At 44.7% G+C, this 13,846-nt stretch overlaps 1 protein-coding gene across 1 annotated transcript in view; it reads right to left on the bottom strand.

The window, feature by feature from the left end:
• Positions 1-7,378: 7,378 nt before the first annotated feature.
• Positions 7,379-13,846, bottom strand: part of LOC142311337 (proton channel OTOP2-like) — a 52,704-nt gene continuing 46,236 nt past the window's right edge. Inside the window, exon 6 of the mRNA XM_075349664.1 lies at positions 7,379-12,693. Coding sequence (XP_075205779.1) covers positions 12,523-12,693 — 171 coding nt within the window. The 3' untranslated portion in view covers positions 7,379-12,522. The remainder of the gene's footprint in view (positions 12,694-13,846) is intronic.

Genomic DNA, 13,846 nt, shown 5'->3' with positions numbered 1-13,846 from the left:
CTGGAATATGGGATCCAGTTTTGGGCTCCACATTTTAAAAAGGACATTCAGAAGTTAGAGTCAGTTCAAAGGCGAAAAACTAGACTATTACAAGGAATGGAAGGCCTCCTATATGATGACAGGTTGAAAAAGTTAGACATGTTAAGCTTAGAAAAAAGACGTCTCAGAGGAGATCTCATTTAAATGTATAAATCCATGTGTGGTCAATATAAAGGACTGGCACATGACTTATTTCTTCCAAAGACAATACTAAGGACCAGGGGGCACTCACTGCGAGTGGAAGAAAAGTGATTCTGACAGCTAAATAGGAAAGGGTTCTTTACAGTTAGAGGAGTCAGACTGTGGAATGCCCTACCACAAGAGGTAGTAACGGCAGATACTATAACAGCTTTTAAAAAAGGGTTGGATGATTTCCTCAGTACATAAAACATTGTTGGTTATAAATGACTTAGTGACCAAATGTAGAACTGGTGGAGGAAGGTTTAACTAGATGGACCTACGTCTTTTTTCAACCTAAGTAATTATGTATCTATGTAAGGTGTTCTGGATGGAAGCTACTATAGTGTAAGAAGTTATTCGTCGAATTTGGTTTTCAAAATAAATCCGTCACAATCCTTGAATTTACCAGAGACAGCTTAAGATCCAGGAATTCAACTACAATGTGTTACGGGGAGACCTCCTGGTTTCGGAATAGATGAAGATATACTACTACCAAAGGTCAGGGTCCACCATGCAGTGATGGCAGAACTGCAGCTGGTGGCACAAGGCCCTACTGAAACCCAACAGTAACGCGGTAACTAAGGTACTCTATGTTACAGGTCACACATATGTGCCAACAGATGTAAAGAGACTCTGTCGCGTCACAGAGGACCTGTGTATGCAGTAACCGTGTAATAAGCCACTCGATACTGCAGTATGTATACTGAACTCTATTAAATGACAGTCAGATGAGTCAGATAAGAAAATAATATTATAGTAAATAAACATAACTCTGTTAACTTACAGAGTCTAAATGGCGCATTACACTTCTATTCCTTCACAGAAGGTAATATATATGTAGCATACACGGTATGTATAGGAGCGGACAAGCAGAACACTAGCCGTATCCTGCTAGCAGAGGCTCAGGGTATATGCAGGGGTGAGTGTACAGGGTACTGCTCCTATATCTGCTTGCTATATGGTATAGCCGTTTAGCCACCGGTACCAAAGCCGCCCAAGCCTGATATCACTGGAGCCTAGCTTCACCAGCTACTGACCCTAACTCGGTCAAAGGATATGACCGCAACACCTTACCCTAACCTGCCTCCTGACCCTCAATTAGTCCGGTGGGACTTCACCGCCTAACCCTATCTAAGATGTGTACAGCAGTATGCACTAAGACGACTGCGCACCTCCATGTGGCCCTCAGGGCTATTTATCACCTCTGTACTGCCCAGAAAATGGAGGAACCATGTGTAGCCAGCCCCTTTGGCCAATGAGAACCCTACACATCATTGATGATGTCACAGTGGCCAATAAGAACGTGCCACATCACTGGTAATGTCACCGGCCAATAGGAATGTGCCACATCACCGATGATGTCACGGCGGGCAATGGGGACGTGCCACATCACTGATGATGTCACGGCAGCCAATGGGAACGTACCACATCACCGATGATGTCACCATGGCCAATAGAAACGTGCCACATCACTGACATGCTCAGATAGTGGCAAAAGACCCATAGGAATCCCACACATGCTCAGTAGGCTCTTTTTGACCCTTAGTGTCAGAATGCCAAAAAGTCCTGGTGAGCATCCTTGGCTCAGAAGACCGGACCGAGCGACTTCAGGTACGGGAGGAACTGCTCCAGAAGGCAAACGAGGAGCCCCTGTACCCCAGTTCATGACACAGTGAGTGACAAATGAGATGTTAAGAAGATGTTAAACATATTATTGTTCAACTCAGAAATTAATTCCTCACGTTCCCTCTACGAACCTGTCCATAGCATCAGGATATCATCCAGATATCTAAACCAATGAAAGACATTTCTTCCATAGTTAATCATTCTCTTCCCTTTAGTCGCCTCCCACCTTCCTAAATAGATATTTGCATATGAGGGGACACAACGTGCCCCCATCGCAGTCCCAGACACCTGTTTATAGAAGGTCCCATCAAAAACAAAGTAATTCAAATTGAGGATCATCGAGAGCAAATTCAATAAGAATTCATCATGCTCCCTAGAACCTGTACTTTTTGTGGACAGAACATAAGAGACTGGCCCCACACTCAAATCGTGTTGGATATTGGTGTAGAGCGACTCCACATCCATTGTAATCAAGATGGTACCTTCTGGGACAGTAAGTTCTTAAAAGTGTAGAATGAGGTCAGCAAAATCTCTGATGTATGATTCCAAGTGAAGGGCGATAGGCTGTAGATAAAAATCCAAATATGAACAAGGCTGCTCGAAAATGCCACCAATCCCAGCCACAATCGGTCTCCCAGGTGGTTTAATAAGGGATTTATGCACCTTTGGGAGCATGTAACAAGTAGGTGCCTCCGGGTTCCGGATTGAAAGGAATTCCAATTCTTTTTTAGTGATTGTTCCTTGATGGTATACATACACCAACAAACGGTCTACTTTAGATTTAAAGGTTACAGTTGGATCAGAGGTTAGGGGTTGATAGACATCTCTTTTTGATAACTGGCGCCTTGCTTCTTCCATATATAACTCCACCAGCCAAAAGACAATATTCCACCTCTTGTCCGCTTTCTTAATCACTAGGTCCCTATTCTCCTTCAAATGCTGTAATGCTCTTCTTTCATTCGCAGAGATATTATTCTGTTTATTATTATCCAATTTTAGAGCACCAATAAATTTACAAACCACGTCGAAGAAGATTTGGACCACTGGAAAAAGTGAGAGACGGGCGGTGGCTTGTGAAGGTAATCTACCTGGGAACTTTTGCTTACCCGGGGGAGCGTTTTGTTCATCCAACAATACAAGTAAAGTCTGGAAGGCCATCCTCTCATCTTGGGGTAGGGTATCGATCAACTGGGGTTTTTGGTAGTATCCAAGTTGTTCATAGGAGAGAAAGGACTTTCCTCTCTATCTCATTAAGTTCATAATCTGATAGATTGATGATACTGTGGTTACCTTCATACCCACAGTCCTCATTTACTTCTTCTTCCGATTCCCCCCTCTCTTGTAGAGTGAACATTCTGTTTTCCTCATTCCACTTCTGAGATTGGTTCTGTTTTTTTCTGCCCCCCCTACATCACTTTCCTGATTGCTCGGGTCTGAGGATAAAAAATCCTCACTGGAAGAGGCTTGGTTCTTCCTAATGGTATTCAGAGATGCGGATGCCTTCTTATTTCTTTATTTAAATCTACTATTCCCCCTATGGTTCCATTTAAAGATTTCCACTGTTTGAAAATCCTTTTTATCCCTAAGACGTTTATTGTTCTTTCTCTTAGTAACCTCCTGTTCAAAGAGGTTAATTATCCCTTTAGGCTTATTCTGGAAGGGTGCCACAATAGAGAGTTGATCAAAATTTTAAGTTTCATTTCCCTATTTTTTATCTCCTCTTTAATAGAAACCAATAGTTCCCGATCATGTGTGAGCAACATATCTAGAATAATAAGGGAACATTTTAGTAAACCAGATTCCCGAGTTTTTTTTAAAAACCGGGTCTGCTTTCCATGCCGGGAATATTTGTACTCTTAATCCCCTTGGGACAATTCCCAGTTTTTTATACTGTTCCAGGCTTTTTATATTATACCATACTTTGGTTAGATTTGTGTGGTATTTAATTAGCTCATTACCAATTTTATCAAAGCCATTGTCATTCTCCACTCACCCTTCCACCTGATCACTATTAGGGAGATCGAAAACATCAACCCTTTGATTGGTCCAAGCATTCTCCCTCTCCTCCAAATTCATAGCAGCTGATAAGAAAAAAAGACCCTTACAAATTGTATATCCAGAAAAATATGTGAATCCAATATATACCAAAATTAATCACGCCAGTAACTATACTCGATGTGCCATCACTCCAGAAAAGTACTCCATAAGTGGAGAACTATAAACAACCAATTGAAAAAGACCTATTGGAGGGCACCATCTATGGGGGATAATTAACCCATGAATTAAACAAAAGGCCAGGGATCACCTCAACACACCCATCAATATATATGCAGAGGAAGAGAAGGGCTGTGCAAAAAGGAGGGATACACATATATCAAAGTACAAAAACAGTCTTCATTACAATTAGGACAAGAAAAACCACATATTAAAAACACTTAAAAAGGCACAACAGCCACATATACATAATGTGTCCCTATAGGATACAAAAATATCTCCTCCTTCCCATACAGCTATATACCAATAGATAACTGGTGCTCTAATATAACAGGCTTCTCTCTATAAACATAAACCCCATACAATAAATAGAATAGGCAAGTATTCCGGTGTCTACAAGATGCCGTGTGCACATACCCAGAGGTAGTGGTACAAGCTCAGCTCCTAAGCCTGCATCAGAGACAGGGACCTGACATTGGAAGTACTAATACGTCCAATATTGAGCAGGTGTTAAGAAGATCCTGAAGTTGGTGGCACCAGAAGAATAAATCACAAGCTTTCAGAAAGTATAAGTGCCATAATATCTGACCTTGCCTATAATTAAAGGCGGTTCAAACATTTTACACTTAATGGTAATAGGTATGATGGGCGATCCCCCGATGGTCGGGATCGGGAGCCTCGCCCGATCGTTTTGTAAAGATCGGGATCGGGAATGAGATAACATGGTCTTGAGACGCGCCCACGGGGTCTGGGACTACCCGTTACTGGGCCACGGTTCTGCTTCTGGGATGCCACGGTGGCCAGGTCCGGTTCGGTTACCTTGGCGGTGTCAATAAAGATGGGAGATGGGGATGTGTATTATGTCTTCATGACGCCACCTGTGGTGTGCGGCCAGTATTAGTCGCCGCTGCGGGACTTCTTTTCTGGGGTGGATGATAACGCAGCTCAGATGGTACAGCTCTCCACAGGCAGAGCTCAGGCCCCAGGGAGGATGATGGTGGTAGTAGTCGCCTATGGCGTAGGGGCGCGATGATGGGAGTTCCGGTAATGATGGGACAACACAGAGGAAGCAGTTCAAGTTCTTTACTCATTGGAATGACACCGCTGTTGGAGTGCTGGACTCCACTGTGATGGGCTTTAGCCGATCCCAGATACTGTGGAGGTGGAGGCCAGTGTTTCCTTCTGTGGGTCACCTTTCGATGGTTTTCCTCCAGCCCAGCTCTTGGGCCGTGGAACGGGTCACGGGTGCCTTCCACACTCCCCGTGAAACCTGGGATCCCCCTTCTTCCTAAGAACCCGTGTCGAGCCTACAGCTCCAGACCATGGACCTCTGACTATTTGTGTCTTTGCTTGCTTGTCCATTCCTGAGACTGACCTGATGCGGATGCTGTCCGGTGCTGCCTGTTGTGTGTGAAATGGCTCCTAACTTCCCCTGTTGGTGCCCCACCTCCCGGATTGCTGAACTAGTGGGCAAGAGGAACCATACCTCACGATGGCCACCCCAGCACCTACCCTAGCCCAGTCCCAGTGGAAGAGCTCCTGTGTTATGTGTTGGATGAGTGTGTTGGTGGTGATTTACTGGTGATGACCTCCTTAGTATCCGAGATGAATACTGCACCTCAGGTGAGGTGCAGTACCCTGTGGCGCTTGCTGCCCCGGGGCGCGACATAAGTCTAAGCTGGGCTGGGCCAGCAATAAAGGAATTGCAATAAGGAGCTTCGAGGACCATTCCCTTCTTATTAGTGGGATTGTTTTGTTTATATGTTGTATGTTATATAAAAGGCTGTTGTGGTCAATTAATTCCATCGTCTAGTGTGGTCTCTTTGATTTTAGTTTTAGTACCTAAATTAGGGGTCCAGCAGAGAGGATGAATGGGACGGGGGGAGGCAAGGACTTAATCGGGTTTGGAATGACTCGTCAATACCCGTTGGCAAGTAAGGCTGGAATTAGGCCCGCGGACTAGTAAGGAGGCCGACATGACAGGGTTACACGGGAATGAAAGGGTTAAATGATACAGGACTTGGGTTTTGGTTTTAAGTATTGGTGTATTTTCAAATAATGCAGGGTTTAGGGGATTTGCTAGGGCTAGGGAAGGAGGGGATTAAATCAAAGGCAGAGATCCTAAAGAGGTGGAGCAGGGTATTTGGGGTATAAACAGGGGAAGCCATTAGTGTAGGGCAGCAATTTTAGGCAGCCTACAATAGAACTCCCACCCACCCTCCTTTTTTTCAGTGTAATGCCAGTTCATGGTAAGGAGGACTAGCCGGCTACGCATGGCCTTCAATTTTTTCATACAGTTATATGTGTTAGTTTACAATCACAATTAAGATTTAGGTTGGGGTGTACTCTTTAACTATTTCTTTCTCTAATTCTTGTCACAGCAGTGGGGGAAGGGGGGTCCTCGAATTTGGGGATGTGGTTTTACGGTGGATGGATGGGGGGGAGCTCACAAGGCTCTGGACTACCCAGGTGGATTCAAAGGAATGGAAAATGGCTGAGGGCCATACAGGTGGTGAAGGTATGGCCCGTGGTGGTGCGGAAAAAATCTGACAGGTCATTTTGCAATAAGTGCCTCTGAGCAGGAGTTTAATCGGCTAGGGGTAATACGACCTTGTAAGTCTAAGCTGAGCTGGGCCAGCAATAAAGGAATTGTTAGGGGCTTCGAGGACCATTCCCTTCTTATTAGTGGGATCGTTTTGTTTATATGTTGTATGTATAAATAAAAGGCTGCTGTGGTCAATTAATTCCATCCTCTGGTGTGGTCTCTTTTATTTTAGTTGTAGTAGCTAAATTAGGTGTCCGGTGGAGAGGATGAATGGGACAGGGGGAGGCAAGGACTTAATCAGGTTTGGAATGACTCGTCAATACCCGTTGTCATGAGTTAATTGACAGGAAGTGAAAGCTGCGGCTGCAGTTCACTTCCTGTTGATTAACACATTTGTCCTAAGGTGGGGAGAGAAATCAGCGGTAATTGGGAATATAAGCATTGACACCACTGGAATGGCACAGGCACGGGAGGTGAGTATAGGCTTTTTTATATTAATGGGGGGAACCACGTGGAATAAGAAGGGGCTGTCTTAAAAGTGGACAGCCCCTTTAAGAAATGTTTTAGGAGGGTCACTTCTTTTAGGAGCATCTCATGAGCTTTCTTTGTGATCATGAATGGAGATTTCAGCTCTAAACAAACCAAACTGTTGTTCAGACTTATTCTGAATCGTAAAGTGCTGCGGGATATGTTTGCGATATAGAAATAATATTATTATCATGAATTTGGCAGACATAAATAAAGAGCTTCACATGTAATATTAAAAAGTGCATGAGTGCTATTTAAGCTTTATTGTAAAATGCCAGCCTCAGTCTGGAGGAAGCCATAGAAAATATGTTACTATGTTCACATACAATTAATTATACATGTGTATATGTGCTCATGAAGTCATTCAATATTCAATTATTTTTATGCAAGTTCACACTGTCATTCTAATACAGAAATGTGCATTCACTGATTCACCAGTGATTATACCACTGTAGCTACGTATAGGCACATAAAGATCTAAAAATCATAATCCATGTACTGGGCTTTCCAGCACAAACCAGCTGATGGCAAAGAAGACACTACAATGAACGCTATTTGATTCCTTCATGTTAGCTTCACAGTATATGGCAAGTGCTAACAAAATACATACATTTCAGAATGCACCACACATTACTTGCAGAATAAAAAGAATTGTTTATTATTAGGTATGGTGAAAAGCTTAGAGTGGCACAGGGGAGAATGTTCTGGGCACAATGGGGCAACTTTCCATAGCTGGATGCTATAACTAATAGATGGTCTTGGCAGAGGCGGTTACTGGCCACTCCTGAGGTGAGTAAAGAGCCGATCATATGTCGCGGGCGGGGAGGAGGGTGTCAGCACACCGCGCTCACCCCTTCTGCTCGGGTCCGGCAGTTGCTCCTGGTGGCTCGAGCTGCGGGCCGGATCCCGGGGTGTCTCGAGCGACACTCCTCGCCCGTGAGTGAAAGGGGGGTGTTTGTTGGGATTATAGTTCGTGACGCCACCCACGGTTGTGGTGATTGCACCACCGCTGCTTTGGATGGGGAGTCCGGGGGTGGTGATAGGAGCAGCCAGGTGTTGTGTTGCCCCTCCGTGGGTAGGGGTTGGTGATCCCGGGGCCCGGTGAAGAGATGTGAAGTGTAGGGCCTGGAGGGCGCAGGGACGCGGGGGCAGCGCTGTGCCTTGCGGCACTGTGGTACTCACTCAGCCTGAGACACGGACACAGTTTGTACGGTAAACCAACGGCTGGTAGGACGGTCCCACAGACAGTTGCACCTGCACTCCCGGTAGTTAACGGTGTTGTCACTCTTCCCTGCACCTTGTGTTCTGATGGTGGTAGCGGTGGATTCCCTCCGGTTACCCGCTCCCTGACTGCAATCTGGGCCGGAGGAGCTCTACACTTTGCCCGCAGGCGCTGGCCCTGGGGAAACTGGTGCCTTGGCGGTGGCGGTGTCTCCCCGGTAATGGTCGGGCTGTTGCCGTCAATCGGGACTTTGTTGCTGGGAGATCTACGTCCCCTTCACTAACGGATTTAGCAGATCTGACGACTCCTAGCCCTGCTGGGGTCCGAAAGGCCCCTGTCCTGGTGCTGACTGTCCTTCGGAACACTGCTCCAGACCACCGGGCACACAGCCAACGGGGTCCTTCCAGGAACCTCCGAACCGTCCCACTCCGGACAGCCACCGTCGTTGTCAACCTTGCTGGTTCCGTCCGGACACACAGTCACGGACCTTCAGGCTTTTCTGTCACTTTCTACTTTCTCCTTTCTACTTTCACTTCTGGTTGTTTACTCTAGCCCTTCACTGGACTTCACTCTTGCCCTGCCTGGGCTTAACTCTCTACTCAAGCTCGTCCCTGAGCTGACTCCTGGTAACTTCCTGCCTCCAGATCTGTGAGCTCCTTGGTGGGCGGAGCCAACCGCCTGGCCCACCCCCTGGTGTGCATCAACAGACTGCTGGAAGAGGGCAACAAGGGTTTGTGTTTTGACTGTGGTGTTCCTACCTGGGATGTGGGGTGTGGTGGTGTTGTGTCCTGTGTCCCCTGGCTTGCCCAGGGCGACACACATACAAATGTGTTGTCACTGTCATTGCAGGCATGTGGCTGTCACTGTTATGGGGTATACTGGGGTCTGAGCTACCACTAGTATGGGGTCTGAGCTGTTAATGATATGGGGTATACTGGGGTCTGAGCTACCACTGGTATGGGGTCTGAGCTGTCAATGATATGGGGTATTCTGGGGTCTGAGCTGTCACTGGTATGGGAGTATATTTGGGTCTGTGGCTATCACTGTTATTGGGTATACTGGGGTCTGAGCTGTCACTGTTATGGGGTATTCTGGGGTCTGAGCTGTCACTGGTATGTGAGTATATGTTGGTCTGTGGCTGTCACTATTACGGCGTATACTAGGGTCTGAGGCTGTCACTGGTATGTGAGTATAATTTGGTCTGGTATACTGGAATCTGAGCTGTCACTGTTGTGGCGTATAGTGGAATCTGAGCTGTCACTCTTATGGGGTATACTGGGGTCTGAGGCTGTCACTCTTATAGGGTATACTGGAAACTGAGCTGTCACTGTTATGGGGTATACTGGGGTCTGAGCTGTCACTGTTATGGGGTATGCTGGGGTCTGAGGTTGTTACTGGTATGTGAGTATATTTGGGTCTGTGGCTGTTACTGTTATGGGGTATGCTGGGGTATGAGCTGTCACTGTTATAGGGTATACTGGAATCTGAGCTGTCACTGTTATGGGGTATACTGGGGTCTGAGCTGTCACTCTTATGGGGTATGCTGGGTTCTGAGGTTGTTACTGGTATGTGAGTATATTTGGGTCTGTTGCTGTCACTGTTATAGGGTATACTGGAATCTGAGCTGTCACTGTTATGGGGTATACTGGGGTCTGAGCTGTCACTGTTATGGGGTTTACTGGGGTCTGAGCTGTCACTGTTATGGGGTATGCTGGGGTCTGAGGCTGTTACTGGTATGTGAGTATATTTGGGTCTGTGGCTGTTACTGTTATGGGGTATACTGGGGTCTGAGCTGTCACTGTTATGGGGTATGCTGGGGTCTGAGGCTGTCACTGGTATGTGAGTATATTTGGGTCTGTCCCTATCATTGTTACTTGGCATCCTGTAGCAGATTTTTCACATAATAATTGTTGCTATTCTTCGAATCATAGAGCTCTTGGAACCCTTTTCACCAAACATGATTTCTCTATACTTTGCTGTAAGTTACCCTGATACTGTAATGAATTTGCCCTAAATTATTTCTTTTAAATTTGGCAATATGTTCACTATCCTCAGTATAAGAGATATGATGTGTTAGAAAATATGAGACACGCAAGGCTTGATTTGTGGGTTTTCTTTTCTATTTACATTTCAGAAATGGAGATGAATCATTTGTACATAATTCTACATGCAAACCTAATTCCATCTGTCAAAAACCAGCACACTCCAAAGGTTAAAGAGTAACCGTCATTTTATTGTATTTTTATTTCATAAATCAATAGTATACATGAAGACAAGAAACTTTGTAATAATATTTATCAGACAAATCCTCTTCTTTCATTTCCTGGACTGATCATTCATTTACAAAATTCCCAATTTATGGGTAAAATCTATGTCTAGTGAGTTCAGATTTTGCCTTTATTGAGATAGGAGATGGCAGCTGGTGCTCATGAAGTTCTATGAAACTTGCAGCAAAATGTCTTTGTATATGTGTAATAGAGATAAGCGATCCTGATCGGCAAAGATCGGAAAATGTTAAAATCGTACGATCTTTGGCCGGATCAGATCGGGATCAGATATCCGAACATTTGCCACAAAAGTCGTTGATCTTGCCAAGGATCAGTAAATGTTCATATGGCAAAAATCATCATCTATCTGCACATCACAGCTATGGCAAGTATTGATGATAGTAGTGATTGGCCACTATAAAAAAAAAAGAAAAAAAAAAAGAAGCAGAAGGCATAAAGCAGTACATACTTATCAAGTCTCCCCGATGCTGCAGCGTTACTTCCGGGGCCGATAATTATCCCTCATACATATTCACTTCTTTCCCCAACCACCGTCGTCTCTGAGTGGCTGCAGTCAGACCACGTCCCCACCCTCTTTGACAACATTATACTGCTGGTGGAAAATAAATAAATACATTTTAAAAATGCCATGCAGTCCCCAAGATATTGATACCAGCACGGAGCATGGGCCTCCCCAGTTGCAGAATACCAGCTCCCAGCTGTCAGGCTTTATCCTGGCTGAGTATCAAAATTGGGGTAAACCGCAAGCCAGTTTTTTTAAATTATTTATTTATTTAAATATTTAAAAGAAAAAAAAAAAAGCCACAATCGGTTCCTCTTATTTTGATAATCAGCCAAGATAAGTGCACGGCTGGGATCTGCAACCTGTAGCAGTGGCTTTATCTGTGCTGGTATCAATACAGGAGGGGAACCTACGACAATTTTTATTTTATTAATTTATTTATCACCAGTTAAGGACACAGACAGCATTTGTGATTCCAACCAATCACATATGGTGTCTCAGAGGGTGGGGTTGTGGTATAATAGCAGCCAATCATCGATGTCGGTGGAAGGGGAAATCAGTGAATATGTATAAAGGATAATTAGCGGACTCGAAAGTAGCGCAGTAACCACAGGGAGACTCGGTAAGTATGTACTGCTTTAACCCTTTTTTATTTTATTTCTTTTACAGCCCCTAAACCATTTTACCATTTTATAACACATTGCTTTTGCTTCCCATTAAATTTAATGGTTTCGGCTACGAACGACGATCGGGTCAGTTAGGATCGATGATCTAATAGGCGATCTCAGGCAGGTTTGGCGATCCTGAACTGATCCGATCCTTGGCAAGATCGCTCATCTCTAGTGGCTAACTCCTCCCTCATCCCATCCAAAGAATTTTAAAAGCACCAACTGCCATCCATCTCCTATCTCGGTAATGGGAATATCTGTCTTCACTGAATACAGTTTCACCCATGAATTAGAGTAAAAGATCATTTCAAGAGGAGGAAGAAGCAGATTTCTCTAAGAAGATGTATTACAGAGTTACTTATTTAATGTGCACTGTTGATTTATGAAATAAAAAAAACAATAGTTACTCTTTAAATATAAGTTATGGACTTTATTGTTTCTTATGGACATTGGGATATATGTCCATTAATATTAATGGACAAACCCTGCGTTACAAATCAGCCCAAAAGCACATCATTAAAAACTACACAATAGTGTTTCATTCATAATTTTCTACAAATAATTAAAAAAATAAAAAAAAGTCTTTAGATGCTAGAACACAAGGAGCGGATTCTGTGTTTCCTCCTCTCAAGTTGTTCTTTTTTCCTTCTGTTATACTGTCTTTCAACACTCTGCATCCGGGGTATTTCCAGATCTTTATACATTACATTCTATGACATCCGAAACACTTCCAAAAGGCTGGCAGCTCCATGCATACGATAGAAAATGCCAAACGGTAGGCTGATATTGGTGATAATAGCCCATACTGTAGGTCCATAGAACTTCAACTCCAAATCATTCCTTAACTGTGGTCGAGCACCAAACGCAGGCAGTAACCAGAGCTGTAAGGGGGGAAAATGGAGACATAAGACAATAGTATGAACATAATAGATTTACATAGATAAATGTGATAAAATATACAATATATTGGCACAGATCTTGGCACATTGGCACATTTTGGCAAAATGGCACATATTGTCACCTAGCGCAATTTCCTTTTATAAACATACTACAGTAGCTGTAGTACCCGGGCGTTGCCCGGGATAGTAACTGTCTCTCTGTCTCTCTCCCAGTCTTTGTCTGTCTGTCTGTATCAGTCTCTCTGTCTGTTTGTCTGTATCAGTCTCTCTGTCTGTCTCTATATCAGTCTCTCTGTCTGTCTCTGTATCAGTCTGTCTGTCTCTATATCAGTCTCTCTGTCTGTCTCTATATCAGTCTCTCTGTCTGTCTCTGTATCAGTCTCTCTGTCTGTCTCTATATCAGTCTCTCTGTCTCTGTATCAGTCTCTCTGTCTGTCTCTATCTTTGTGACTGTCTGTCTCTCTCTATCTCTGTGTTTGTCTCTCTCTATCTGTCTGTCAGTCTCATTCCAGGTCTGTCTCGTTCCCCATCTCTATTTCCCCATCTTTCTGTCTCGTTCCCCGTCTGTCTCGTTCCCCGTCTGTCTCGTTCCCCGTCTGTCTCGTTCCCCGTCTGTCTCGTTCCCCGTCTGTCTCATTCCCCATCTCTCGTTCGCTGTCTGTCTGTCTCGCTCCCCGTCTGTCTGTCTCGTTCCCCATCTGTTTGTCTCGTTCCCCGTCTGTCTGTCTCGTTCCCCGTCTGTCTGTCTCGTTCCCCGTCTGTCTGTCTCGTTCCCCGTCTGTCTGTCTTGTTCCCCGTCTGTCTGTCTCGTTCCCCATCTGTCTGTCTCGTTCCCCGTCTGTATGTCTCGTTCCCCGTCTGTCTGTCTCGTTCCCCGTCTGTCTGTCTCGTTCTCCGTCTGTCTCGTTCCCCGTCGGTCTCGTTCCCCATCTGTCTCATTCCCCGTCTGTCTCTGTCTCTTTATTTGTCTCGGTCACTTTCCCTGTCTCTTTCCTTGTACCTTTCCTTCTCTTTGTCTCTTTCCCCATCTGTCTCTTTCCCCATCTGTCTCATTTCCCCATCAGTCTCTGTCTCTTTCACTGTCTCTTTCCTTGTCTGTCTGTCTCTTTCCCTGTCTGTCTCTCTGTCTGTCTCT

The sequence above is a fragment of the Anomaloglossus baeobatrachus genome, chromosome 5 (assembly GCF_048569485.1).
Source record: "Anomaloglossus baeobatrachus isolate aAnoBae1 chromosome 5, aAnoBae1.hap1, whole genome shotgun sequence".
Classification (NCBI taxonomy): domain Eukaryota; kingdom Metazoa; phylum Chordata; class Amphibia; order Anura; family Aromobatidae; genus Anomaloglossus; species Anomaloglossus baeobatrachus.
The sequence above is the reverse complement of the archived record's forward strand: the minus strand, read 5'-3'. Positions and strand labels throughout refer to the sequence as shown.